The sequence below is a fragment of the Notolepis coatsorum genome, assembly GCF_963971535.1.
Source record: "Notolepis coatsorum genome assembly, chromosome: 7".
Lineage (NCBI taxonomy): Eukaryota > Metazoa > Chordata > Actinopteri > Aulopiformes > Paralepididae > Notolepis > Notolepis coatsorum.
Window position 1 is genome coordinate 151,345,108 of NC_140171.1, and position 26,581 is coordinate 151,371,688.

At 47.2% G+C, this 26,581-nt stretch overlaps 1 protein-coding gene and 1 pseudogene across 2 annotated transcripts; both read right to left on the reverse strand.

The window, feature by feature from the left end:
* Positions 1–4,231: 4,231 nt before the first annotated feature.
* Positions 4,232–6,754, reverse strand: LOC311231811 (coiled-coil domain-containing protein 39-like; the record flags this gene model as incomplete). Its single annotated transcript, XM_084318435.1, has 1 exon — positions 4,232–6,754. The coding sequence occupies one exon, from the start codon at positions 6,752–6,754 to the stop codon at positions 4,232–4,234; it is 2,523 nt and encodes an 840-aa protein (XP_084174561.1).
* A 1,663-nt stretch (positions 6,755–8,417) lies between these two features.
* On the reverse strand, positions 8,418–25,474 carry LOC311231812 (intraflagellar transport protein 74 homolog; annotated as a pseudogene). The gene is made up of 3 exons: positions 25,018–25,474; positions 10,283–11,084; positions 8,418–8,670 (listed from the first exon to the last, which is right to left on the reverse strand). The product of its transcript is annotated as an intraflagellar transport protein 74 homolog (transcript).
* Positions 25,475–26,581: the final 1,107 nt, after the last annotated feature.

Sequence of the window (26,581 nt, forward strand, 5' to 3'; positions counted from 1 at the left end):
TTATTTATATACATACAGAACTGCTCCACATGGTTTTTAATATATCATGCTTTAAGTACTGTAGTTTTAATGTAGTTGGTGTTTTTTTATATAGTGGTCTTTTTATTGTAGTTTTAACAATTATTTTTATATATAGCGGTGAGTGTCTATGTATTGTGACTGTATGTTTGTCTTTCAACCACTGCACAAATAAAGTTCCGAAAGGAAAATAAAGTAATTTGAGGTTTGAAGTTGAAGTTGAAGCGCGCGCCAAATGATCCAAAACAAGAAAACCCAACAGCACTGTAGAGACAGAGAAAACCCTAGAAGACACTCCTCTCAAGTCAACCAAGCCTACTTCAAGGCACTGCACACCTGACACCAATCAGGTGGCAATCAAGCCCCCCCACCTGCCATGCCGCATGGCAATTAACTGCAGAGGCCAGTGATTGACAGCTGTCCCTCACAGAAAGATGAGATAAAGCCAAAGTACCTTAGAATAAACTAAAATAAAACCCACATAAACCATGATCCATCACAATTATGTCCTTTTTATCTACTTTGACAGACAGTGCAGTAGACGCCTCCCCAGCCCCCTCACACTCTCTCTCTCCCAGTAATATGACATGATATATGGCCTTGATATGGAAATAAATGAGTGAGTAACAATTAAATTGTGCAAAGAAGACAGTCATATCGATCCATTGTGTCTCTTCATCTGTCTATTTTGCATTATCTTTCATTCAGGGGTTTAACGGAACGGGTCTGATGATGCCTCTGTCTCTCCACCAGATACTATTGGATTAGATGAACTGGAAGCTCAGGCAGCTTGAACCTTCCTGGAACAGGCAGATCTGTCACCATCCGTTTAGCCAATGAAGTGTGAAGTTAGATGGTAGTGATGGGAATTACGGCTCTTTTGGTTTCGTTCCTTTCCAAGAGCCCTTCAAATATTCTCACCATTCTTAAATTTATTTAGGAGGTGGGGGTTACTTGGTTTATCGGTCAAAATCAAAATCTTGTATCAAAATCTTTGGTTTATCCACGGAATAATCACTAGGATGATGATAGGATAGGATTTGGATCAGATTCAAACTTGGTTACTTAAAGCAACTGGAAAAGCCTCAAATCGTTAGAATGTATGTATGATATCCAACATGAGTATGATATTATTCGGGGACAGTCCCTGAATTAAATAATCTTTCCTTGACCATATCCTGTCCCCGAAAACATCCCTGATTTGTTCTTACAGGGGGAAAAAACATTATATCCTTAATCCTTAACACTTTGAGTGCCAACGATGATATTTCTCGTCCTAACTCGCCATGCGTTGAGTGCCAATGACGAGTTTTCTCGTTATTTAATCGTTATTTCTTTTATTAGCGATATCCATACATTTTTCATCCATCCAGCCTGACGTTATCATTGGGAATGGGTCTGAGCTCGAAAAGGGCAAATACCGCCCCCTATTGTCACCCGGATGGTAATGCACATCATTGGATTGGATTGAGTGGCTATGTGCATCAGAGAAAAACTCCGGTCCAGGGTTTCCCCATCTCTGGAAAGCAGTGTCTGTTACCACATTCACTTGGGAGGCTCGGAGCAGCTTTCGATTGTGTTTCGGACTATAACGTTGGATCAATAAACGCGATCGATATTTGGAATGGCGATCAGGAATTGGATTAATCTTTTTGCAGAACATCTGATCTGAGGTTTTGGGGTAATCAGATGTTTTTTTCACAGCGATCACAACATGTGTGTGTGTGTGCGTGCGTAACGTTAACGCTAAGCACGGCATGGATAATTTTTCAGCCTGCTTCTCCAGCGTGCATAAGTACACATATACTATCGATAATCGAGCGTTTATTTGAAAACTATTCATAAATCAGCCGAAAAATGACTAGTACTGTCAGGTGATTAAAAAAATGTATCTAATTAATTACAGGATTCACATTTTAATTGCATAACCATTTTATGCCTGATATTCTATATTCTATAATCATATTTCAAATTGCATGTGTCCGGATGGCAAAATTCAGTACTGTATTTACAAAACCTTCTGTTTAATCATCTTCCATCTATTAATTTGCTTAGATTTTTCAGGTTTGGTCAATTTGAGCATAGTGTTATTTACAGTCAAAGATAAAAAAAAATTTAATTGATATTCTCATTTGGTTCATTACAATTTACTCAAGCCTAGTAACAGACACAGTATTTCTGACGCTGGGAATACATTCCCTGAGATCCATAGATGTCCCTAGAATCAGATACCAAGAACATGCAAATGGACCATATAAAAAAAAAGTCTGTAAATGTGTATTATACGTTCTTATGGAATGATATTTAAAAAATAAAAAATAAAAATTAAATTAATGAATTTTGAGTTAATTTTCATAACGCGATAATTTGCTGTGTAATTAATTAATCTAATCAACGCGATAAACTGACAGCCCTAATGACGTGTTTTGTGTATTCCACTAAAGGGCTATTATCGTGGAATTTCTCTGAAATGACTAGAACTATACTCGTATTCAAAACGGTATAAATGGAAATGTACCAATGAAAAAACTTTCCGTTTCGTACATGTTGACTGCAAGCAAGTCATTGATAAGCGAGGGGTGTTTTAGACCCATAGTTTAAGCGTTCGCAAATATCCCCGACCTCCCATTGACTAAAGCGCTGGCACTCAAGGGGTTATCTGGGCAAAGGGGCGTGGCACCCAATGTGTTAAGAGTTATAGAAAGCAGAAGGGGTCCCACGTGACATGTTATTGTACCGGTTATGAATTTACTAGATTCATAACAACTTTTGACTTGAACAATAAACTGCATGTGGCATTTAGATTAATAAAAACAACATCCACACGTGTTCACTTAAAGGGGAATGGATTCAGGGCAGGCGGTGAAATGGGCACAACGAACAATAAAAATAACGGCTCCCACCAAGTGACTCGGTTCCCTTCGTTCTACCAAAGAGCCGTTCAAAAGAATAGGATCGTTCACGAACGTCACATCACTATTAGACGGTTGCTGGTCACCATCTTGTGAGGTTCACTACACGAGTGGTAAATGGCTGCATTTATATAGCAGCTTTTATCCAAAGTGCTTAAAAATTTGTTCCCCACATTTTATCCATTCACTCACACATTCACACACTGACGGCGGACGCAACCATGCAAGGTGCCAACCTGCTCATCAGGAGCAATTGGGGATTAAGTGTCTTGCTCAAGGACACTTCGACACGCTGCCCGGGAGGAGCGGGAATCAAACCAGGAACCTCCGTATTACCAGACGACTGCTCTTCCTCCCGAGCCACTGTCGCCCAGTATGTAGTCACTTAAAGTATGTAAGCTAATAGATATGCCTGTTCTAGTAATCACTTCCACCGATACCTGCAAGTAAGAAGCTACTTGAGAGAAAAACTCTTGAAGATCTCCACCCCCTTCTGAAATACATGATAAAGACTCACCAAAGCCATAACCTCAAAAACACAACTGGACAAATCTACAGAATACTTCAAGAAGACAAAATGGGGGCGGCTAAGTGGCGCAGTGGGCAAGGCGCTCACCACTAACGCAGGAGATGCTGGGTTCGAGCCCAGCTCTCTGCGTTGCTTCCGGCTTGGCTGGTCGTTCATACTAATACAATTGGCAGTATTAGGGGGTGGGAAAGCCGGTGGGTGGGAAAGCCGGTGGGTGGGGATCGGACGTTGTGGACAGCGACTCCTACAGGTCGGTTGGTGCGCCTGTAGAATCAGGAAGCAACGGGGCAGCGTGAGCCTCCCACGCATTACTCCTCGCCGCTGAGAGATCGCGCTGTACAGGTGAAAAGATGCGACAGCTGCCTCCTCGTGTACCGGAGGGGACACGTGATGCAAGGCTTGGTCCACATTGCAGCCGACCAGTGGGAGGCATGGTCTAGCAACGTTCGAGACAGGGGAGGGAAGAATTGGATAATACAAAATTAGGATGGGAGAAAAATGGGGAGAAAAAGAAGATAAAAAAAATAAAGTTTTAAGATACCATGAATAATGAATTAGTGAAACACCATTTCTTCCAGCATTAATTTTATTGTGGTATAATATATATGTTATGTATACATAACTACAAAGAGCAACAGGAAGGTCAGCGACCTTATATATATATTGATTTGTAATATGTCTTTGTTTCATGTTTGAAAAAAGAAAATAAAAATATTTGATCACAAAAAAAAAGAGCAACAGGAAGGTCAGCGACGCTGTGATGGCCCCCGGGCTATGGACTCTTGCCCTGGCTGCGGCTGCTGCTGCTACGGCTGCTACGGCTGCTAGCGGTGCTGAGTGGACGTGGGGGGAAGGTCACAGAGAGACCCAGGTCCAACTCCAGGGTCTTGGGTGTGACAGACTGCACTGCAGAAGACCTGGGACTGCTTCTGGCTGAAGATGCAGCGGATCTTAGAGAGACTGAACTGCGTGCACTGCTGGTCCTGAAGCTGGTCATGGAGCTCAGCCCGCTGGCGGGAGTGGAAGCAGGAGATGGAAGAGGCAGGTTGGCCTGCAGAAAGTACGTCTCCAGCACTGAGTCAAGGCCAGGGCTTTCCTCCATGGCCTCCAGCAGCATCCTGTTGACAGTCTTGTTGAAGTCCCTTAACTCCCGCAGCTCAATGTCCCTCTCCTCAAACGTCGCCACATTGGTCTTGCTGGCCGAGCGGATCTCCTGGGTCCGCTTGGAGCACTGTTTAACAGCTCTGACCAGCTTCTCCTTCTGAGAAGACACCTCGTTCTTCAGCTTGATGATGTGAGTCTGTGTCTCCTCAGTCTGTGCATTCTGCTCTCTCTCCTCCTGCAGGAGACTGTCCATGGTGCTGTTCATGTCCTTAATGTCTTCCTGTATCTCTCTGAGCTGTCTTTTCTTATATCTGTATTTCTCCTCAGCTGTCCTAAGCTGCTCCTCCAGCTGCAGCTTATCATGGTACTCTTCACTGGACTCGTCTGCCTTGTTCAAGGACTTCCGGTAGGTGGTGTTACAGTTGTTGATCAGGTGGAGGGTGTTCTCGAATGCTATAAGTTCCTTCTCCTTCTGCCGGACCATGTGATTCCGAGCGTCTCCCTCTCGCTGCAGCGTCTCTTTCTCATCAGCAGCCTTGATGATGTAATAAACCTGTGATTTCTCCTCCTCCCCCTCAGGAGCAGCCATTGAGATGGTCCGGATCTCATAGCGGTTCCTCATCTTGTCGATCTTGGACAGTCGCTCGTGCAACATGGTACTGAGTCCCCGTCTGTCCTGATCGGCGATCTTGACCTCTTTGCCGAGCATCTCCATGTTGACCTTGATGTCCTCCTCTCTCTTCCTCATGTCCCTCTGCAGCTCCAGCCTCCTGGTCTCCAGGGACAGCACAGTGTCCGCCTTGTTGTACAGCAGGTCCCTCCGCTGCTTGATCTCCAGCTTCTGGATGTTAACGTCCGCCATAGTGTCCTGTTTGATGAGCCTGAGCTTCTTCAGATCCTTCGGGGAGGTGTCATTGAACAGGTTCAACTCCTCTATCTTTGTGATCAGGTCACTCCTCTGCCATCCTGTCTTCTCCATCTCTTTCCTCACACAGCGAATATCGTCCTGGAGCTTCTTGACTTGGGTGGTGAGCATGTTCAGTGTCGTCTTCTTCTCCTCCAGTGCACCGGACAGCTCACTTGTCTTCTTCTCTACTATCTTCTTTTCCTCTTCTATCTGGCCATGCATTCGAGCCATCTTCCTCTCCAGCAGCTGAATCTGAAAGTCCTGGTCGGTGATGATGTCCTGCTGTTTGAGGGTCTTCTGGTCCAGTTTGCTGAGGTCTGTGGCTGCTCTGTCCACTGTGGTATTCATACTCGTCAACTCGTCCTGCAGCCGGTTGCGGTTGCTTTCCTGATCCTGGAAGTCCTGTCTCAGTTTGGCTGCCAGGCGGCTAGCCTTGGCTATCTTCTTCTTCTTGTTCTTGTTGTTGGTCATCTCACTCTCCAGGAAGTCTCTCTTCTCTCTGAGGATAGCGTTCCACACCCTGGTTTCCTGGTTGACTAGGCCGATTTGCGTTGCACATTGCTGCCTTTCAGAATCCCGTTTCCTAATCTGTTCTATGGTGTTCTCCCACTGGCAGATGAGTTCCTGTCTCTCGAAGTGGGCCTGTGGGAGGTTCTCTGCAGTCTTGTCTAAAGCAATCTGTGCTGATGTCGTCTCAGTGAATTCATGGTCCAGGGCCTTGCGCTTTAGGTTGGCATCTTCTGTCTTCTTCTCTATTGCTAAAGTGAGTGCCTTGATCCTGCTTTCGTCCTGCTGGGCGTACTTTTCTATGGCCATGGTCTGCTCGTCCTCACATGCCGACTCCTCCAGCCAGGCGTCCTGGGTCTGCTTGTCCCAGTTCAGCTGGCTCCGCAGTTCATCCAGCTTCTGAGTGGCCTTGCTGATGTTGTTCTCTTGAGCGGGTTGTTTTTCTTTCAGGTTTTCAAGCTCGCTCTCCAGGTGTCTGCTCTCCTGCCGCAGGCGACCCGTCTCTCGCTCTGCGATGGCTTTGAAGAGTCTCTCCGCCTCAAACTCTCTATCCCTAGCCTTGCACAAATCATGAGTGTGAGACGGCGCCTGTCTGACATTTTTTATGTGTTCAGACATGGCTTGTTTCCTGTCCTTGTGTTGTCCAAGTTTGTTCTCCAGCTGCAGCTTCTCATTTTCTGTCCTTAGAATCTCATCTTCCAAAGCTTTGTTTTCAGCATTGGCAGGAGGGATGGCAAAGCCTGATGAGGCTATCTCAGCCAAAATTGCGTTATGCATTTTCTCAAGACGCTAATAACCGCGTAATACAACAATAAAAACGAACACCGTATGTAAACTAACTCCTTACAAAGGAACTTGACCAAATAATGCTATGGTTAGCCAGTGCTATTTATTTTTTGTCAACTTCTGAGTGGCCTCGTACAATCACCTAGTAAACTGATTATCCTCTTTCCTGCGTATATACTGCCCCAACTCTGTCCAAAATTACATTCGAAGCCAGCTGCTGCATCCAAACAACAAGTCACGACGAGAACGCTGCCAGCAGAGAAATGAACATCTTCTTTCCTGCATATATTATATATCACAAATGTTCTAGAATGTTCTATTATGACATCATACAACATTCTACATCAGAACATTTGTGATGTCACAGTATGCTGTCATAATAGAACATTCTAGAACATTTGTGATGTCACAGTATGATGTCATAATAGTACATTCTAGAACATTTGTGATGTCACCGTATGATATCATATTAGAACATTCTAGAACATTTGTTGAGAAAATCACCTCTACAGTAATTGAATATTGTTTAGAATCCTGAGGCTGACACAAATCCAAAAAATAATCCTTTGAAAAAGTGAACCAACTTAGAGGGTGCTTTGTATGGTAACGGTGGTGGGAGGGTAGGTGCACCACAGCCAAACACATAATTTCTAGTTTCAAACAGTGCTCCAAGGATCCAGTTTCTCTCTTTAAACATTGTTTTACTAAAGATATATCATACAGCATTTGGACTTTTCAGAGGTTAATTTCCCCTCCCCAAAAAAACGACCTGGTGCACCTTTAATGGATATGTGGTAGTAATACATATAACAGCATATTCACATTTATTAAATTTATTAAAACCACGGACTCACTGAAATGGACAGACTCAAACAGGAATGTGTCTGTTTGACTCATCCACTGCCTGGACACATCTACTGACAAATATACTGCATGGGAAGAACTTCGTTTCGTCTTTGAATGAGTGATGCATGATTCATTTGTGATGAATTCATTTGGAATGACTGAGCGCTGACCTGTGGAGTGTTGATGAATCTTTGTTTCCTTTTATTCAAAAGTTCAAAGTGTCAAAGTACGCTTCAAGAGAGAAGATAATACAGCCATATTTACATGATACCCAACGAAGTCAAAGAGGCTACAGCTCATACACAAGGAGGCAGAGTACTATAACAACCAGATAACTTGTTAACAACGCAACTCTATTACACATTTTTTAACTAATTATATAATATATAATTTACAAATCATTTATACTTGATGACCATACAGTACGGTGTTTCCACCCAGGTGTAAACTGTAAAGCAGAACACAAGGCAGATGCAGAGCAAATCAGTGTAATTTCTAGTATCTCTAAGGAGAACATTGATTTTGCGGCATGTTGTTGTTGTTGACTTGTTGCCAAGTGCACTCAATTTCCCCAAACAGTGATAGGCCAACAGGAACACACGTTTGAAGATTAGTTTAAGTACATGAACTGAACAATCGAAAAATATTTCAGTTTGACATTGTTTTTCCGGGGTGTCTGTGAGCAGGACGCAGTCATACATGACTTCTATCAGACCATACAGGAAGAGAAACTAGGAAAGGGGGGAGAGGTCTGCTCCCAGGGACAGGAAGTGGTCCACAGCTCAGTACTTGTGGTTCTGCAGGGCGTCTATGAGGCTCTTGTGCTCTTTAATGTGTCTCTGTGCTGAGTTAGAGACACTCTGTCCTCTTCCAGCCGCTGTTTCTTGTAATCCGCAGCCGTCTTCAGGGCGTCCAGGTCCCGGTACGTGTCCAGCTCCGTGGTCATGGTGCTGACAAGCTCCTTCAGGGTCTCCAGGTCACTGACAATCTTACTCTCCAGCTGCTCCATCTTCTGGAGCTCCAGCTGCAGCCGCTGAGACTCATGTGTGAGCAGGGCCGGACTGGGGAAATAATTCATACCGGGAGATATAGCGCGAAATATAGCCCCAATCAGGCCACCTTTTAAGCGGGGGGTCTGGGGGTCCCCCACCCGGAAATGTTTTGTTACAAAGACTTAATTTCCTGCATTCTGGTGAATTTTAGTGCATGTGAATCACAAACTAATGAGCCAACAATTGCTTAGTACAATGTACTGTTATGAACCTCAAATAAAACTGTTGTGGCACTAGCAATGCTACACTCTCCACCTTCAAAAAGAAAAAAGCAAGAGCACAACATATTTTTCTATTTACTATTATAATACAGTTAACCACTCTCTCCACCTATTCAAACAGAGCAAGAGCACAATACCATATTCACTTTACTGATGCACTACCCATCAACGGTTAAAATAGCCCTTTACACAAACATTAAATAACAGACCTTTCATTACAATACTATAATAACAGTAGCCACTGCCAGAATAGTGACACATGTATCGCATGTGGTGAGCACACGCATGCATGCACAACGAAGACAGAAGATTGCATTGTCTCAATCATTTTAACTATAAAATGAGCTCAAAGTATGAGCTCACTGACTGAAATTTCCAACAAAAAACATCAATTGTCAAATAATATTGATCACATTAACTAGACTAGATGTTTTTGAGGAAATTAGAAAGGGAACAACAACTTAACCCTTGTGTCTGATCAGATTCTTATTTTTTTGATAACTTTGCAGTGATTATGTTTGTAGCCAATGTGGCAAAGGTGTGTAATCTTTGAATTATCTTGGAATTATTTTGACTTTCTCTTTCATACATTGTTTATTCAACTTCAGCCCCAATCATAACCACCACATATTGTTTTTTGTAATGTCAGATTTAACAGTTGTACAGTGTTTCCCCCCCCCAACCCCTCCCTACCCAACCCCCACCACACAACCCCACCCAACCTCCTCCAATGTACAGATTTCACGTCAAATGTATATACTCCCTTTTCTGTACTCTTTTTGTATCACAAACAGTACTGTATTTGCAAATCTGGTATGTCATAAATGTATAGATGTAGCAGTACTGTCTATCTGTATGTCATGTATGTCATATATGTCCTGATGAATTGAAAATGGGGGACCCTGATGTAAACAAGACGAAAGTCTTTCTCTGGTCTGCATCCCCTTAACAATTGTGTGTATTGAGCTGTACTGTATTGTACCCATTCTGCAATCTGTTAATAAAGTTTTCAATCAATCAATCAACAACTCCTTTCGGAAAAGTGGGTGTGCCATCTGCCATTCCATTCGCCGCCTCCGCTGTCAATCAGTTGTATCGCCTGGTCCCGCCTCCACCAATCACAAGCGGCAGCACGGCTCCATTGTGTGTGTGAGAGAGAGAGTCAGATAGTTCTCCAACTCTGTCGCAGACAGTGAAATCCTGGTTGTTCCCCACCCACCTAGGTTATCTAACTATCGCGCCGCGCCGCCGCCACAACTAGAAACAATGGCCTGGCAAAAAAAAGAAAAAAGTATAATAAAAAAATATATACTTTTTTTTTTTTATATAATTTTTTTTTTTTATCTGTGCAGGCCAGGCCACCGGGAAAACTCCCGGTGCTCCCGATGGCCAGTCCGGGCCTGTGTGTGAGTCCTTTAGCGGTGCTCTGAGAGATGACCATCTCAGTCTCCTTGAAGCTCAGGTCCTCCTGCATGGTCCTAAGCTCACTGGCCGTGACAGAGGAGATCTGACTCATACGGGCCATGTTCCTACTCGAGTGCTCCAGCAGGGCGGTGATGTTGCTCTGGGTTAGCTTGGCCTACTCCTCCTCCTGCGCTCTGGTCTCCTCAAACACCTCCAGGAAGCTGTTGATATCTTCCTCCTTCTTTTTCAGCTCCTTGTACTTCTGGTTACGCTCCCCTTGCGACTCCTCTAAGTCGTTGTCCAGCCGTCTGATCTCCTCGTTGATCTGACTCTTCCTCTCCTTTATCTCCGTCAGTTGTCTTTCCATGCTTGCAATTTCTTGATTGTTATCTTTGACCTGTTTGAATAGCTTCTCCTTCTCCTCCTGTGGAGACCCCAGGCTCTTGTCTTCAGCCTCCATGGCGTCACGTTTCAGCTCCAGCTCCGACAGCATCTCGTAGAACCTCACGGCCTCCTGCTTCACCTGGGAGTGACTCAGCTCCGCTTCCTACGTCTCCTTCCGCGTCAACAGGCCGTCTAACTCCTCCTGGAGGGCAAACTGCTCCTGCAGCAGCTCCTCGTTGACAAGCTTCATCTCTGCGTACTTGTCCTGCTTGTCGGGCGACATCTTCTTGATGATGTCATCGGCGGCTTGCTTCTCCCTCTCGATCTCCTGCTCTACCACCCTGATCATCTCCTCCTTCTCTCGTCTCTCTGTGAAGATAGTGTCTATACTCTGTGCCTCTCTGTCGTTCTTGGCTTTTAGCATCTTTTATTTTTTTTATCTACTTTTTTCTCCCCATTTTTTCTATTTTTCTCCTATCCCAATTTCGTAGTATCCAATTCTTCCCTCCCCTGTCTCGAACGTCGCTAGACTATGCCTCCCACTGGTCGGCTGCAGTGAGGACCAAGCCTTGCATCACGTGTCCCCTCCGGTACACGAGGAGGCAGCTGACGCATCTTTTCACCTGTACAGCGCAATCTCTCAGCGGCAAGGAGTAACACGTGGCTCACGCTGCCCCCGATACTTCCTGATTCTGCTGTACAGGCGCACCAACCGACCTGTAGGAGTCGCTGTCCACAACGTCCGATCCCCACCCACCGGCTTTCCCACCCCCTAATACTGCCTATTGTATTAGTATGAACGACCAGCCAAGCCGGAAGCAACGCCGAGAGCTGGGCTCGAACCCAGCATCTCCTGCGTTAGTGGCGAGCGCCTTGCCCACTGCGCCACTCAGCTGCCTGACCTGCTATTATTCTCAAATCAAATCTATATCATAGGTGTAACTGAGGGGTACAATTCCCTGACTGTATTGTTAGATATGATACTTACTACCACTACCTCTTGTACTTTAGACTCTGGCCACCCAGTACTAGGCATAAATAATTATGGTAAACACTCCAACACAAATGTACCAAGTCGAAAGTCTGCGTTTAATAATAATTAATACATAGCAAAAGGTATGTAGAGCAATCACTTAATTACATTTATGATTTGAAATAGGATGCACTTTTATGGCAAATGAGTATTCGTTGGTATATCAATAGAGAACGTCCAATCTCAGGCGCAGGCGGTAAATATACAACCTGGAATATTTAAGGAATAATAGCAATGATACTTTAATGATTATAGAACTGGATACACTAGGGGGGAATTCCGGTCGCTTGTAAGACAACTGGAGAAGGGGGGGGGGTAGAGTCTGGCTGTATCCGTCTGGCCGAGGGTATCCTGGGAGAACCCACGGTTGTGCGGCTCGGTGCCTCAGCGATCCTCGATCCACAGATGAAAGCAGTTGGACTCTCTGTGGGCCGGCTTCCTCCGGTCCACGATGGAGAGACGTGAAGCGACCTCGTCGTGTAGAGCGTCTCCTCACCTGTCGTCCTCTCCGGGGGGGGGGTTTCCAACACACGGCAGTGTTGGTCTTTATCCATAGAATAATCACTGTATACAAAGCATAATCCGTGCCTGGGAAGGCGGGCTGTCGTCGGTAGAATAATCCGGTATGCAGGTCCACTCGCTCGTCGGCTCTGGGGCTCCTCGGGTGCAGCCTCACATGGGGTCGGCCACCCTGGATAAGCAGCCAGTTCTACCCGAAACGATGGGGGTACTGACTACGATAGTATTCTCACCGCACGAAGCACTACATATGAATAGACTATTATTAGCTTAATAGACTACGTCCAACTCGACGATATAGTGCCAAATATGACTATTCAAATATTAATATACACGATGTCTCAATACCGATGGTAGGCCGAACTTGGCCTTACTCCCACACGTGGCGTCGCGGGGAGGCTTTACGTCTGTCACTCTATTGGAGGGTAAGAAACTGGACTAAAAAGGAAGTCCTACTTTAGTAGCGCAGTATATATACGCACTATGAACAAATAGTACCATTCGTGGTGCGGTAGCCAGATTCCTACGCGGAACTAGGACTTGTTCGTACATGTTGAGCGGTACGTTTGAACTGGGTCTGGGGGGTATGGCAGCCTGGCACCAAGGTCTCGACCAATAGTAGAATGGAGACTATTATGGGATGTTCAGTAGGCTAGAATGGATATTCAATGCATATTGTACAAGGAATATACAAGGGATATCAGGGAATATTAGAGAATATACAAATACAATTAAATATATATATATAAATAAATATATATATTCGGTTTAATCTGGCCCTTCACAACAGCCACCCCCTGATTGGTCCCAGACCTAATCAGTTAAGCAGAGACAGATTAATCGCGTTGTCTATTTACACATAAGGGTTTGCTGTAGGGGTCAGTCAACTTCACAAAGTCATAGGGTTATAGGGTCATGGTCATCATCGATTGTGTCTGGGAGTCGGGGCAGTTCTATGAGCCTCGCCACGGGACGGGTGTAAGTACGCCCCTGGACAAGCACTTCAGCTGCTCGGACCTTGCCGTCGGCACCGGTGATCACTTTGCTTACGCGGTCGGCCGGCCACATAGCTCTGGGCAGTGATTGATCAATAATCATGACGACTGTTCCTTCTGTCAAATTGTCTCTCTCCTTTACCCACTTCTGGCGGGTCTGTAGAGACTGTAGGTAGTGCAGTAGGAATGTCCTTTGTTGTGCACTCTCTATGGTAGTGCAATCATCTATGTTGGGGTCTGCGGAGATAACAGTGCTCAATCCACAGAACATAGGTTTCTTATTCTCAGCCTCCTCTTGACTGGCTTCCCTCGGGATAGGCGTGGGCCACTCTCCTTCCGGGAGCTTTAGGAATGCTGGGCCGTCACTGTAGACATTGCGACGGGTGAGGTCATCTAGGGGCATTCCCCGGGTGATGACGTCAGCTGGGTTCTGTTTTGTATCAACGTAGCGCCACTCTGTTTCTCCGGTTAACTCTTCGGTTAAGTCTTGAATCTCGGTGACTCTGACTCCCACGAAGACTTTGTACTTGCATGAGTCCGATTTGATCCAGGCGAGTACTGTCGTGGAATCTGACCACAGGATTGTTCTAGACACCGGTATGGTGAGCTCACGTTGGATGAGCGTGGCTAGGTGCGCTCCGGCTAGGGCTGCGCAGAGCTCTAGACGTGGGATAGATTGTTGCTTGCGTGGGGCTATTCTCGAGCGGGCGAGGACAAATGCTGTGTAGATCTCTCCCCCCTCTTCTTGGGCCCGCAAGTACGTTACTGATCCGTATGCGACCTCTGAGGCGTCACTGAAGACGTGTAAGTCCATTTTACATGTCTCTGGCCTCACCGTGGGTGGGAAGTAGCTTCGGCGCATATTAACGCCTGGGAGTGAGTGGAGCTCCATCTCCCACTCTCTCCAGGTGGATACAAGGTGTGCGGGAATGGGGTCGTCCCAGCCCTGGTCCTTGTCCCACAATGCTCGTACAATCATTTTTGCCCTGGTCGTGTACGGTAGAATACATCCTAGCGGGTCATATTGTCGGGCGAGTGTTGTGTACACACTCCGTCTGGTGGTCGGCGCTGCCGCCGGCCTTCCCTGCTCCGTAGTCAGGGGCTTGTGTCTGTAGTGAAGCGAATCTGTTTTGAATCGCCACACCAATCCCAGGGTCATCTCCTGGGCTTCTCCCGGGATTGTAGCCATCCAGGTCTCGCTGCTGGCTGCCTTGTCCTCGGAGGAGAGGCTGCGCAGTACTTGCGGATCGCTGCTGGCCCACTGCCTGAGATCAAAGCCGCCTTTGATCAATGAGGCGCGGAGTTTAATCAGGAGAGCCTCGGCTTCTTCCTGGGTTGAAAGGCTTTGTAGACAGTTGTCTACGTAGAAGCTGTTCTTTACGCTGTGTCGGACCTCTTCGTCCGCTGCTGGGTCCTCTGCTACATGTTTCTGTAGTGCAAATGTAGCACAGCAGGGGCTGCACGTCGTTCCGAAGGGGAGGACTTCCCATTGGTAGATGGCTGGGTGCTCATCTCCTGGCTTCTCTCTCCATAGGAACCGTAACAGGGGCTTGTCCTCCTCTACTAATCTCACCTGCAGGAACATTCCTTTAATGTCCCCGCTGATGGCCACCCTTTCCTGGCGGAAGCGGAGTAGAACGCAGAGTAGGGAGGGGCCGAGTGTGGGACCGGGCAGTAACTCTTTATTCAGATTTTGGGATCCGATCTGGTAACTGCAGTTAAATACTATGCGGTCTTTACCGTTGTGATGGACCTTGTGGTGAGGCACGTACCACGATTCAGTGGTCTGGTCAGCCTCTTTAATGTCCATCTTTGTGACGTGTCCCGCTGTGATGAGCTTCTCAATCTCAGCGCGGTATACACTCTCTTGGGCGGGGTTCTTGGCTAAGCGCCGCTCCGTGTTCAGCAGGTACCGTTCTGTGGCGTCTGTCTTGGCGTGGAAAGTAGGCATTCCTTCTCGCCGCAGGAGTGGCGTGGCGTATCTCAACACGCCGTTGACCGGGACTCTCTTGGTCCCTGTCTCGAGGAGGTGAATGGCGTAAATGTCATCTTTAAAGCGAATGTCTTTCTTTCCGTTCTTAAAGGGCATTTGTTCCAAGGTCCATAGCCGCTCTACGTGTTGCAGGAGTGCGGTTTCTCCCTCTGTGACTCGGGAGTGGAGACATCTAGTGGCTGTACTTCGGTTGAGAGATTTGGCGAGCGGGCCTTGGAGAGTCCATCCCAAACGGGTCTCGACTGCTGCAGGACAGCCTCGGGGTCCGGTATGAACCCGGTCTATCGGGACAATGAGGTCTGCATGGTCGGAGCCTATCAACAGGGTCGGCATAGCATTGTCTATGAGCGGGATCGGTAACTTGCGCAGATGTGCATATTTCTCCATCAGCTTGGCGACGGGGTATGTGTACCGCGACAGTCCTATTTCTTGGCTGGTGAAAGCGTCTGTAATCTGGTACCGTCGCTCAGGCTGGCCGCTTGCTGCGATAGAGAATGAGACATTCTCGCCCTTTATCGTCTTCAAATCTCGTCTTATTGTCCGAATTGTCATTTGGGTTTCGCTTCCCCGCAGCCCTAGCTGGGCCGCAGCGGAGGCGAGCAGAAGGGTCTTCTCTGACCCGTCATCGAGGACGGCGTAAGTGTCCAGGACTTTATTCTGGTAGCTTAGTGTCACACGCACTACTTTTAGGAGTACTCGGGCTCCACTGCTGCTGGCGGGATCGATGTACATGGCGCTCGCTTTGCTGCTGGATGGTGCGAGTGAAGGGCGCCGTCTGTTACTGTCGTGAAGTATGTCCAGATGGGCTCCATCGCACTTGGTGCACCTTTTCTTTAAGCGGCATTCGGCTGCCATGTGTGAGCGCGCACAGCGAAAACAGCGCTTGTTGGACTTTATCCATTGACTTGCTTCCTCCGCGTTCAGCTTGGGGAAGGAGTCACATTGCGCTAGCCAGTGTTCTTTCTCACAGTAGGGGCACACTATCTTCCACTTCTCCGTTCTGGAGGGGGTACTGTGGCTCCTGCTGCTCGGTACTGACTCCGATTGGTGCATCACAGTCACCGATCTTCTTCCATCATTTAGTCGTCTGGTTCCTTCTCTGGAGCCAGGGGTGCTCCGTCCGAATGTATCTAGCCGTAGGCTGCTGACTTCTCTCGCCAGGAAGTCTGCTAGATCGAGGAGGTTCGGTTCGGGGCCATTCGGGTCTCGGTGGTCTCTCTGCCGCCTAAAATGCTCCTGTCGAGCGGGCGGCAGCTTCTCCAAGATCCTTTCCACATTTGAGTTGGCGTAAAGTTCATGCCTCCCCTTCTCTCTCTGCGCTCCCAACATCCCTACCAGGGACTGCACTCTGATGGACAGGTCGTCCAGTGCTCGATTGTCTATTGCTGGGGGTAAGCGGTCGATGTGTCGGATCTCCTGGATCACGTAATCCCATATGCGCCCATACCTCTGGTCCAATGCTACCAGCGCTGCTGTGTATGGGGTGGTGGAAGTCGCGTAGGCGAGCGCTATATTATGTGCGCAGGGTACCTTTAAGTGCTTCAGTAGGATGGCGTATTTATGGCGTTCATCCAATACATCCACCAACATGGTCTCCAGACACATGCGGAGTTCTGTATACTGGGCCCGGTTCTCTTGGGTGAAGTCGGGTACCATAGGCGTGCCAATGTATGACGCTGACTGTGGATACATCGGCGAGCGTTGGGGGAGAGGCCTCCTAGGCGAGTCTCCTCCCGCTCCTTGGTATGGGCTGGTACCGGCAGTGTACCATGGCCCGCTTGTCCAGGTGCTGTTCCTCGGTGCGGGTCGTGCGTCGTGCTCACCCGTGTATAGAGTCGGGGGTCTGTAGCGCAGCTCCGCGGGAGTATAGCCTGGGCTGTACCGGACCTCCTGGTCCGGTAGAGTACTGTGCTGTCATCGGGCGCGGTTCTCCTCCTCTTCCTCTTCGTCTTCAGTTAGGTTATCCAGTGCTTGTAGTCTCTGGTTTAGCCTCTCCACAGGATATGCTGCTCCTTCCCGGTTGCTAGGTCTCGCTTGGACCGGTGGGGGGAGGTGGTCTGTGGGGGGTATAGACCTCGTCTGTTGGTCAAGTTCAGGGTTGTTTACTCGGCTAGGGGATGCCGCCCTGGAGGTGTGTCTAGACGAGTTCCTGGAGCCTCTGGCGGAGGGAGAGGGTGTTGTCCGTCTGATCAGCTGTTCTATTAGTTGCGCTTGCTGTCTGTCGCGCTCTGCGTCCCGTAGAGCACCAGCAGCTGCTCGCTGGCTGTCTGCTCGGTCTCGGGCCACATTCTCTTCCATCTGAATGCGTCTTATTTCTAGACGTATATGCTCTTCTTCGCTCCGCTGCTGGATCTGCAGTCGGTCGCGTTCAGCAGCGGCGTTCAGGCTGATGAGGAAGGCCTGCTGTAGGGTCCTCTCTGCCTCGCTGGGAGAAGGCGGTTGTATAGGGGAGCCTTCCCTCGGGGTACTCCTTGCGGAGCCTTGGAGCTCTATCTCCACGGTGCTCTCCCCGTCTTCTTCCGTGCCGAGTTCTCTCTCGGTAGCGTTGTATTCCTCCCGGGACTCATCGGGGACTACTTCTTCAGTACTGGCGGGGTGTGAAGTCATGTCTGGTTCCCACTGGTCCCCACCGTGAGCTTGGTCAGTTACATTAGAACCCGTAGGGGCCTCTATGGTCGGGGTAGTCTGGGCGTTGGGGTTAGACATACTTTTACTTTCTAGTTTTACCGCGTTTACTGTTAGTAGAAGACTAGGTTGTTGACTGACAGCGTAAGCCTCTAAGTACTGAGGGAGCCGTCGTTCGCGCTGCGGGTGTTGGTTAGGAGGATCGTTTCGTGGAGTGTTCATCATAGGCCATTTCAATATTAATAACACTATATTAATATTACACTAATTACCATCCGGCTCGAAGGACCAATTGTAACTGAGGGGTACAATTCCCTGACTGTATTGTTAGATATGATACTTACTACCACTACCTCTTGTACTTTAGACTCTGGCCACCCAGTACTAGGCATAAATAATTATGGTAAACACTCCCACGTAGATGAAACGATCCAACACAAATGTACCAAGTCGAAAGTCTGCGTTTAATAATAATTAATACTAGGGCTGTCAGTTTATCGCGTTAATTAGATTAATTAATTACACAGCAAATTATCGCGTTATGAAAATTGACGCAAAATTAATTACAGCCGACCTATATTTACTTTAGACAAGTGGCAAATCGGTGCGCTTTTATTTTGAAATCCACGCTTGAGTTGGGCGTATTAAACTTGGCCCATTGAATGACCCGTAGCCTACTTGATTGTCACTTCACACATGCGTCGTCTATCAAACAAAACAAACACACAAAGGAATTAGCTCAGCTGGAACAAGATGTCAGCATCACCCGAGGCGATACTCCTGGGACCTATGAACGGCAAGTTCAATTTCAAAAAGAATATAGATGGGACAGTAAACAAGACCATTGTAATATGTAGCTTATGTCAAAAAGAATTTGCGTATCACCGAAGCTGCTCTAGTCTAACGTATCACATGAACGCTAAACATGTCCAGGCAAGTTGTTCGAGCAGCTCCAGTGTAGCTAACGTTAGCTCCAGAGCAACTCGCACGCTTCGTCAAACCACTCTTACCGTTAGGCAAACGGTTGAGTAAATCCACCACAGACAAACTAACCAACAGCGTCGCGAAGTGGATAGCAAAATATTGTAGGCCAATAGCTATAGTGGAAGATAAGGGTTTAGCGGAGTCATTTCGAATAGCGTCGTCTGACCCAAATTACAAGCTACCCTCGAGAGCTACAGTGATGAAAAGGATCCACAACATGTATGACACAGAGAGGGAGGCGAGGGAAGAAGTGTTGGCACGGGCTGGCCCAATGGCCCTAACGGGTGATCACTGGACGTCGGTGGGCAATCATAATTATTTGGGTGTCACAGTGCACTTGATCGATACTGAGTGGAAACTGCAATCATTTGCATTAACGGTGACCAAAACTGTGGGCCGCCATTTCGCCGATGCGTGTGCTGAACAGTTCAACACCGTAATAGAGGAGTGGAATATAAAAGATAAAGTCACATCTATTGGGACTGATTCCGCCCGTAATATGATAGCAGCAGCGCGCTATATGCCGTTCCAGCACATGCCATGTGCTGCACACGTGCTGCAAAGAACCATCACAGTCTCCCTTGAGGACAGAAGCCTTGACACCACCCTGGCAAAGTGCCGCAAGATTGTAGGCCACTTCAAGCACAGCCCTGCCAGTACAGAAGAACTGCAGCAGCAGCAGACTGCCCTCGGACAAGCAAAAGAGCCCATGATACAAGATGTATCCACAAGGTGAGACTGTTTAACTACCTGTTGTATGCTTAGGGTAAATTTAGTGTGTGTGTGTGTTTATTTCTTTGTATTCTGTACAATTGCATCATGCTGCATTAACAACCCCCAGTGGGACTAATAGTTATTTTATTGAATTGGAAGGTGGAATTCGACACTGGCCATGATCTCACGGTACCTGAGGAACCAGGAGGCTGTGACTGCCACTTTGGCCCAACAGAACCACAAGCTGTCCATGCTGACCCCCACAGAGTGTGACAAACTGAAGAAGCTGGAGCTTGTACTTGAGCCCTGCAGGTAAGTGTCTCTCCCTCTCTCTCTCCCCCCATACACCCCCCTCCTCTCTCTCTCTCCCCCATACACACACCTCACACCCCACTCTCTCTCTCCCATACACACACCTCACCCCCCAATCTCCCCCATACACACACCTATCTCTCTCCCATACACACACCTCACCCCCCCCTCTCTCCCCCATACACACACCTATCTCTCCCATACACACACCTCACCCCCCCTCTCTCCCCCATACACACACCTATCTCTCTCCCATACACACACCTCACCCCCCCCCTCTCTCCCCCATACACACACCTATCTCTCCCATACACACACCTCACCCCCCCCTCTCTCCCCCATACACACACATATCTCTCTCCCATACACACACCTCACCCCCCCCCTCTCTCCCCCATACACACACCTCACCCCTCTCTCTCCCATACACACACCTCACCCCCCCCCTCTCTCCCCCATACACACACCTATCTCTCTCCCATACACACACCTCACCCCCCCTCTCTCCCCCATACACACACCTATCTCCCTCTCATACACACACCTTCACCTCTTTCTCTCTCGCTCTCTTGTTTCACTGCAGGTATGTGACTGAGCTCCTTGGAGGGGAAACCTACGTCTCATGCTCTGTGGTGCTCCCCGCACTCTGCCACCTAAACCGCATCATGGACCTCAACGAGGAGGATCCGGGCTACATGGTAAAGTTCAAGGCCAGCTTCACGAAGGACCTGGACGCACGCAAAGCGACCCTCAACAACAGATGGCTGAAGCTGGCTACAGCCCTCGACCCGCGATTCAAGGACTTGAAGAGCGTACCAAAGGACGAGAGGGATGAGGTGTGTGTGTGAATGAGAAGACCAGTGTTAAGTCCTTAGGCTGTCATGAAAAGTCCTATGCAACTAATTAATTGTCCCTCTTATTAGGTGTGGACCTGGCTTAAAGAGATGCTGCCAGGACCAGAAGCAGACAAAGCTGCTCCACAAGCCACAGAGGACGAGCCACCAGCGAAGAGGACCCTCCTCCTGCTGTCTTCAGACTCTGATTCAGATGAAGTCAGGGTACTGTCAGGACAATTAGACCTCTACAAAGCTGAGCCCAGCATCGGAATGAATGACTGTCCACTGGAGTGGTGGGCAGCTCACGCAAAAGCCTATGGACAGCTGTCTCCTCTTGCTCGCAAATATCTGGCTACTCCTGCTACCTCTGTGCCATGTGAGAGGCTATTTTCACTTGCAGGTCACATAGTCCAAAAGAAGAGGGCAGCCTTACTCTCAGACAATGTAAACAAGCTTGTTTGTCTTAGCAATTGGCTCAAGGAATAGATTTGTCATGCATACAGTAGACCCTGCACTAGACCCTGCACTAGACCCTGCAGTCATGCCCCAGACCCTGTAGTAGACCCTGTAGTCATGCCCCCAGAAACTGTAGTAGACCCTGTAGTCATGCCCCCAGACACTGTAGTAGACCCTGTAGTCATGCCCCCAGACACTGTAGTAGACCCTGTAGTCATGCCCCCAGACACTGTAGTAGACCATGCCCCCAGACACTGTACTAGACCCTGTAGTCATGCCCCCAGACACTGTACTAGACCCTGTAGTCATGCCCCCAGACCCTGTAGTCATGCCCCCAGACACTGTAGTAGACCATGCCCCCAGACACTGTACTAGACCCTGTAGTCATGCCCCCAGACACTGTAGTAGACCCTGTAGTCATGCCCCCAGACACTGTAGTAGACCATGCCCCCAGACACTGTACTAGACCCTGTAGTCATGCCCCCAGACCCTGTAGTCATGCCCCCAGACACTGTAGTAGACCATGCCCCCAGACACTGTACTAGACCCTGTAGTCATGCCCCCAGACACTGTAGTAGACACTGTAGTCATGCCCCCAGACACTGTAGTAGACACTGTAGTCATGCCCCCAGACACTGTAGTAGACACTGTAGTCATGCCCCCAGACACTGTAGTAGACCCTGTAGTCATGCCCCCAGACACTGTACTAGACCCTGTAGTCATGCCCCCAGACACTGTACTAGACCCTGTAGTCATGCCCCCAGACACTGTACTAGACCCTGTAGTCATGCCCCCAGACACTGTACTAGACCCTGTAGTCATGCCCCCAGACACTGTACTAGACCCTGTAGTCATGCCCCCAGACACTGTAGTAGACCCTGTAGTCATGCCCCCAGACACTGTACTAGACCCTGTAGTCATGCCCCCAGACACTGTAGTAGACACTGTACTAGACCCTGTAGTCATGCCCCCAGACACTGTAGTAGACACTGTACTAGACCCTGTAGTCATGCCCCCAGACACTGTAGTAGACACTGTACTAGACCCTGTAGTCATGCCCCCAGACACTGTAGTAGACACTGTACTAGACCCTGTAGTCATGCCCCTAGACCCTGTAGTCATGCCCCCAGACACTGTACTAGACCCTGTAGTCATGCCCCCAGACACTGTACTAGACCCTGTAGTCATGCCCCCAGACACTGTAGTAGACCCTGTAGTCATGCCCCCAGACACTGTAGTAGACACTGTACTAGACCCTGTAGTCAGTATATTAATATTTGAATAGTCATATTTGGCACTATATCGTCGAGTTGGACGTAGTCTATTAAGCTAATAATAGTCTGTTAATATATAGTGCTTCGTGCGGTGAGAATACTACCGTAGTCAGTACCCCATCGTTTCGGGCAGAGAACTGGCTGCTTATCCAGGGTGGTTGACCCCACGTGAAGCTGCACCCGAGGAGCCCCAGAGCCGACGAGCGAGTGGACCTGTATACCGGATTATTCTGCCGACGACAGCCCGCCTTCCCAGGCACGGATTATGCTTTGTATACTTTGATTATTCCATGGATAAAGACCCCCGACACTGTAGTAGACACTGTACTAGACCCTGTAGTCATGCCCCCAGACACTGTAGTAGACACTGTACTAGACCCTGTAGTCATGCCCCCAGACACTGTAGTAGACACTGTACTAGACCCTGTAGTCATGCCCCCAGACACTAGCTTGCTGTGGGCTGTTTTGATTTTTGAGGATACTGTAGCTTAGTGTAAACTGTTATTGGCTGTATCAGCAACAAATGTTACCTTATTGAGAGGTATGTTTTCATTCATTTTATTTTATTCAATTTAATAAAATTGATTTCTAAAGCATTCTTCACTTGCAGGTCACATAGTCCAAAAGAAGAGGGCAGCCTTACACACAGACAATGTAAACAAGCTGAAGCTTGTTTGTCTTAGCAATTGGCTCAAGGAATAGATGTCATGCATACAGTAGACCCTGTAGTAAACCCTGCACTAGACCCTGATTTTTGAGGATACTGTAGCTTAGTGTAAACTGTTATTGGCTGTATCGGCAACAAATGTTACCTTATTGAGAGGTATGTTTTCATTCATTTTATTTATTTATTTATTCAATTTAATAGAATTGATTTCTAAAGCATTCTTCACTTGCAGGTCACATAGTCCAAAAGAAGAGGGCAGCCTTACACTCAGACAATGTAAACAAGCTGAGGAATAGATGTCATGCATACAGTAGACCCTGTAGTAGACCCTGCACTAGATCCTGCAGTAGACCCTGCAGTAGACCCTGATTTGAGGATACTGTAGCTTAGTGTAAACTGTTAGCTGTATCAGCAACAAATGTTACCTTATTGAGAGGTATGTTTTCATTTTATTTATTTTATTTATTTAATAAAATTGATTTCTAAAGCATTCTTCTTGGTGTATTTAATTGATCAGTCACCTGCTACAATAATGTAATGTCCTTGAATTTTAAATATTTATATGAATATGAAATATAAATATGCGATTAAAATGCGATTAATTAGATTAATTAATTACAAAACCTGTAATTAATTAGATTAAACATTTTAATCGCCTGACAGCACTACATAACAAAAGGTATGTAGAGCAATCACTTAATTACATTTATGATTTGAAATAGGATGCACTTTTATGGCAAATGAGTATTCGTTGGTATATCAATAGAGAACGTCCAATCTCTGGTGGCGCAGGCGGTAAATATACAACCTGGAATATTTAAGGAATAATAGCAATGATACTTTAATGATTATAGAACTGGATACACTAGGGGGGAATTCCGGTCGCTTGTAAGACAACTGGAGAAGGGGGGGGGGGGTAGAGTCTGGCTGTATCCGTCTGGCCGAGGGTATCCTGGGAGAACCCACGGTTGTGCGGCTCGGTGCCTCAGCGATCCTCGATCCACAGATGAAAGCAGTTGGACTCTCTGTGGGCCGGCTTCCTCCGGTCCACGATGGAGAGACGTGAAGCGACCTCGTCGTGTAGAGCGTCTCCTCACCTGTCGTCCTCTCCGGGGGGGGGGTTTCCAACACACGGCAGTGTTGGTCTTTATCCATAGAATAATCACTGTATACAAAGCATAATCCGTGCCTGGGAAGGCGGGCTGTCGTCGGTAGAATAATCCGGTATGCAGGTCCACTCGCTCGTCGGCTCTGGGGCTCCTCGGGTGCAGCCTCACATGGGGTCGGCCACCCTGGATAAGCAGCCAGTTCTACCCGAAACGATGGGGGTACTGACTACGATAGTATTCTCACCGCACGAAGCACTACATATGAATAGACTATTATTAGCTTAATAGACTACGTCCAACTCGACGATATAGTGCCAAATATGACTATTCAAATATTAATATACACGATGTCTCAATACCGATGGTAGGCCGAACTTGGCCTTACTCCCACACGTGGCGTCGCGGGGAGGCTTTACGTCTGTCACTCTATTGGAGGGTAAGAAACTGGACTAAAAAGGAAGTCCTACTTTAGTAGCGCAGTATATATACGCACTATGAACAAATAGTACCATTCGTGGTGCGGTAGCCAGATTCCTACGCGGAACTAGGACTTGTTCGTACATGTTGAGCGGTACGTTTGAACTGGGTCTGGGGGGTATGGCAGCCTGGCACCAAGGTCTCGACCAATAGTAGAATGGAGACTATTATGGGATGTTCAGTAGGCTAGAATGGATATTCAATGCATATTGTACAAGGAATATACAAGGGATATCAGGGAATATTAGAGAATATACAAATACAATTAAATATATATATATAAATAAATATATATATTCGGTTTAATCTGGCCCTTCACAACAATAGGTATTATGTTTCATCATGAATGCCACTTAGCCGCCTGGCTTTTAGCATCTTGACATCGTTCGTAAGTTCCTCCATCTCCGTGTTTGTGTTCAACGTGTCAACCAGCATGTTGTAGTCGGCCAGGTGACCCTGCATGTCTTTAATCTCACCAGCCAGTCCCTCAGCTCTCTTCTCATAGGACAGGTAGACAGAGTTCTCCTGGTTGAAGGTGTCAATCTCCTTCTGCAGTTTACTGGACTCTGTGTTCAGCTCGTTGATCTTACTCCTGAGTAATCCTAGGTAGTAGGACTTATCCAGGATCTGTCTCTGTGGTCCCTTCATGCCAGTTTTCATGCCGCTCAGCCCCTGTTGGGTGACAGGCCTGTCAGTCATTTTGATCTGGGCTGACAGGCCTCCAGTGGACGCGACGGGCCCGCCCCTTGTACCTGGACGCCCCGTCCCTGGAACCATCCCAGTCCCGACCCGTGCGGAAATAGGCTGCATTCTATTGCCATTCTCTGCGACAAACTCTAACCTTAACCAACTCCGAAACAGCGCCTAAACTTAACCCTTCTAACCTTAACCAACTCCGAAACAATGCCTAACCTTAACCCTAACCTTAACCAACTCCAAAACAATGCCTAAACTTAACCATAACCTTAACCAACTCCGAAAGAATATTGCCATGCTCTAAGACAAACTCTAACCTTAACCAACTCCGAAACAGCGCCTAAACTTAACCCTTCTAACCTTAACCAACTCCGAAACAATGCCTAAACTTAACCGGCGAAAGAATGCACGAAAAAATTTAATAAAAAAAAGAGATTGAAGGGATTCAAACTTGTTACCAAAGCACCGCAGGATCCATTGCAAGGCAGCGAACCAGTTGAGCTAACCGTCGATGTTAAAAGAGGGGGAATTACGGCTGCATAATGCTGCCGCGGCAGAGCTCCACGTCGCCGCGGGGGTAGGGCGGGCCATACTTTTTTTTTTTGGAAAATCAATCGAGTGGGGTGTCTAAAATATGTGTTTTTTTGTGGGGAATTCAAATATGGGATTATTTTTCTAATCGGATAACTCCTACCTACATTGTTTTGGATTTCAAAATGGCAGATTTGACAATTTTTCACCCCTTGGCCATACATGGATGCCAACATGAATCTGAAGGAAATCCTAACATGCAAGGTGTCTAAATGATGTGTTTCTTAATGGGGAATTCAAATATGAGTTCATTTTTGGGATAGGATAACTCTAACCTACATCATTTTGGATTTCAAAATGGCCGATTTTACCATTTTTCACCCCTTGGCCATACATGGATGCCAACATGAATCTGAAGGAAATCCTAACATGCAAGGTGTCTAAATGATGTGTTTCTTAATGGGGAATTCAAATATGAGGTCATTCTTGGGATAGGATAAATATAACCTGCATAATTTTGGATTTCAAAATGGCTGATTTTACCATTTGAACCCATTGGTATTGTATTACAAAATTGCAAAGATAAAAAATATATGGGAAATCATTTATAATGACAAAGCCATCAAATTTATTAACAAGTGAACTGTATATAACTGGATACAACTCCAAAGATCAATAATAATAATAATA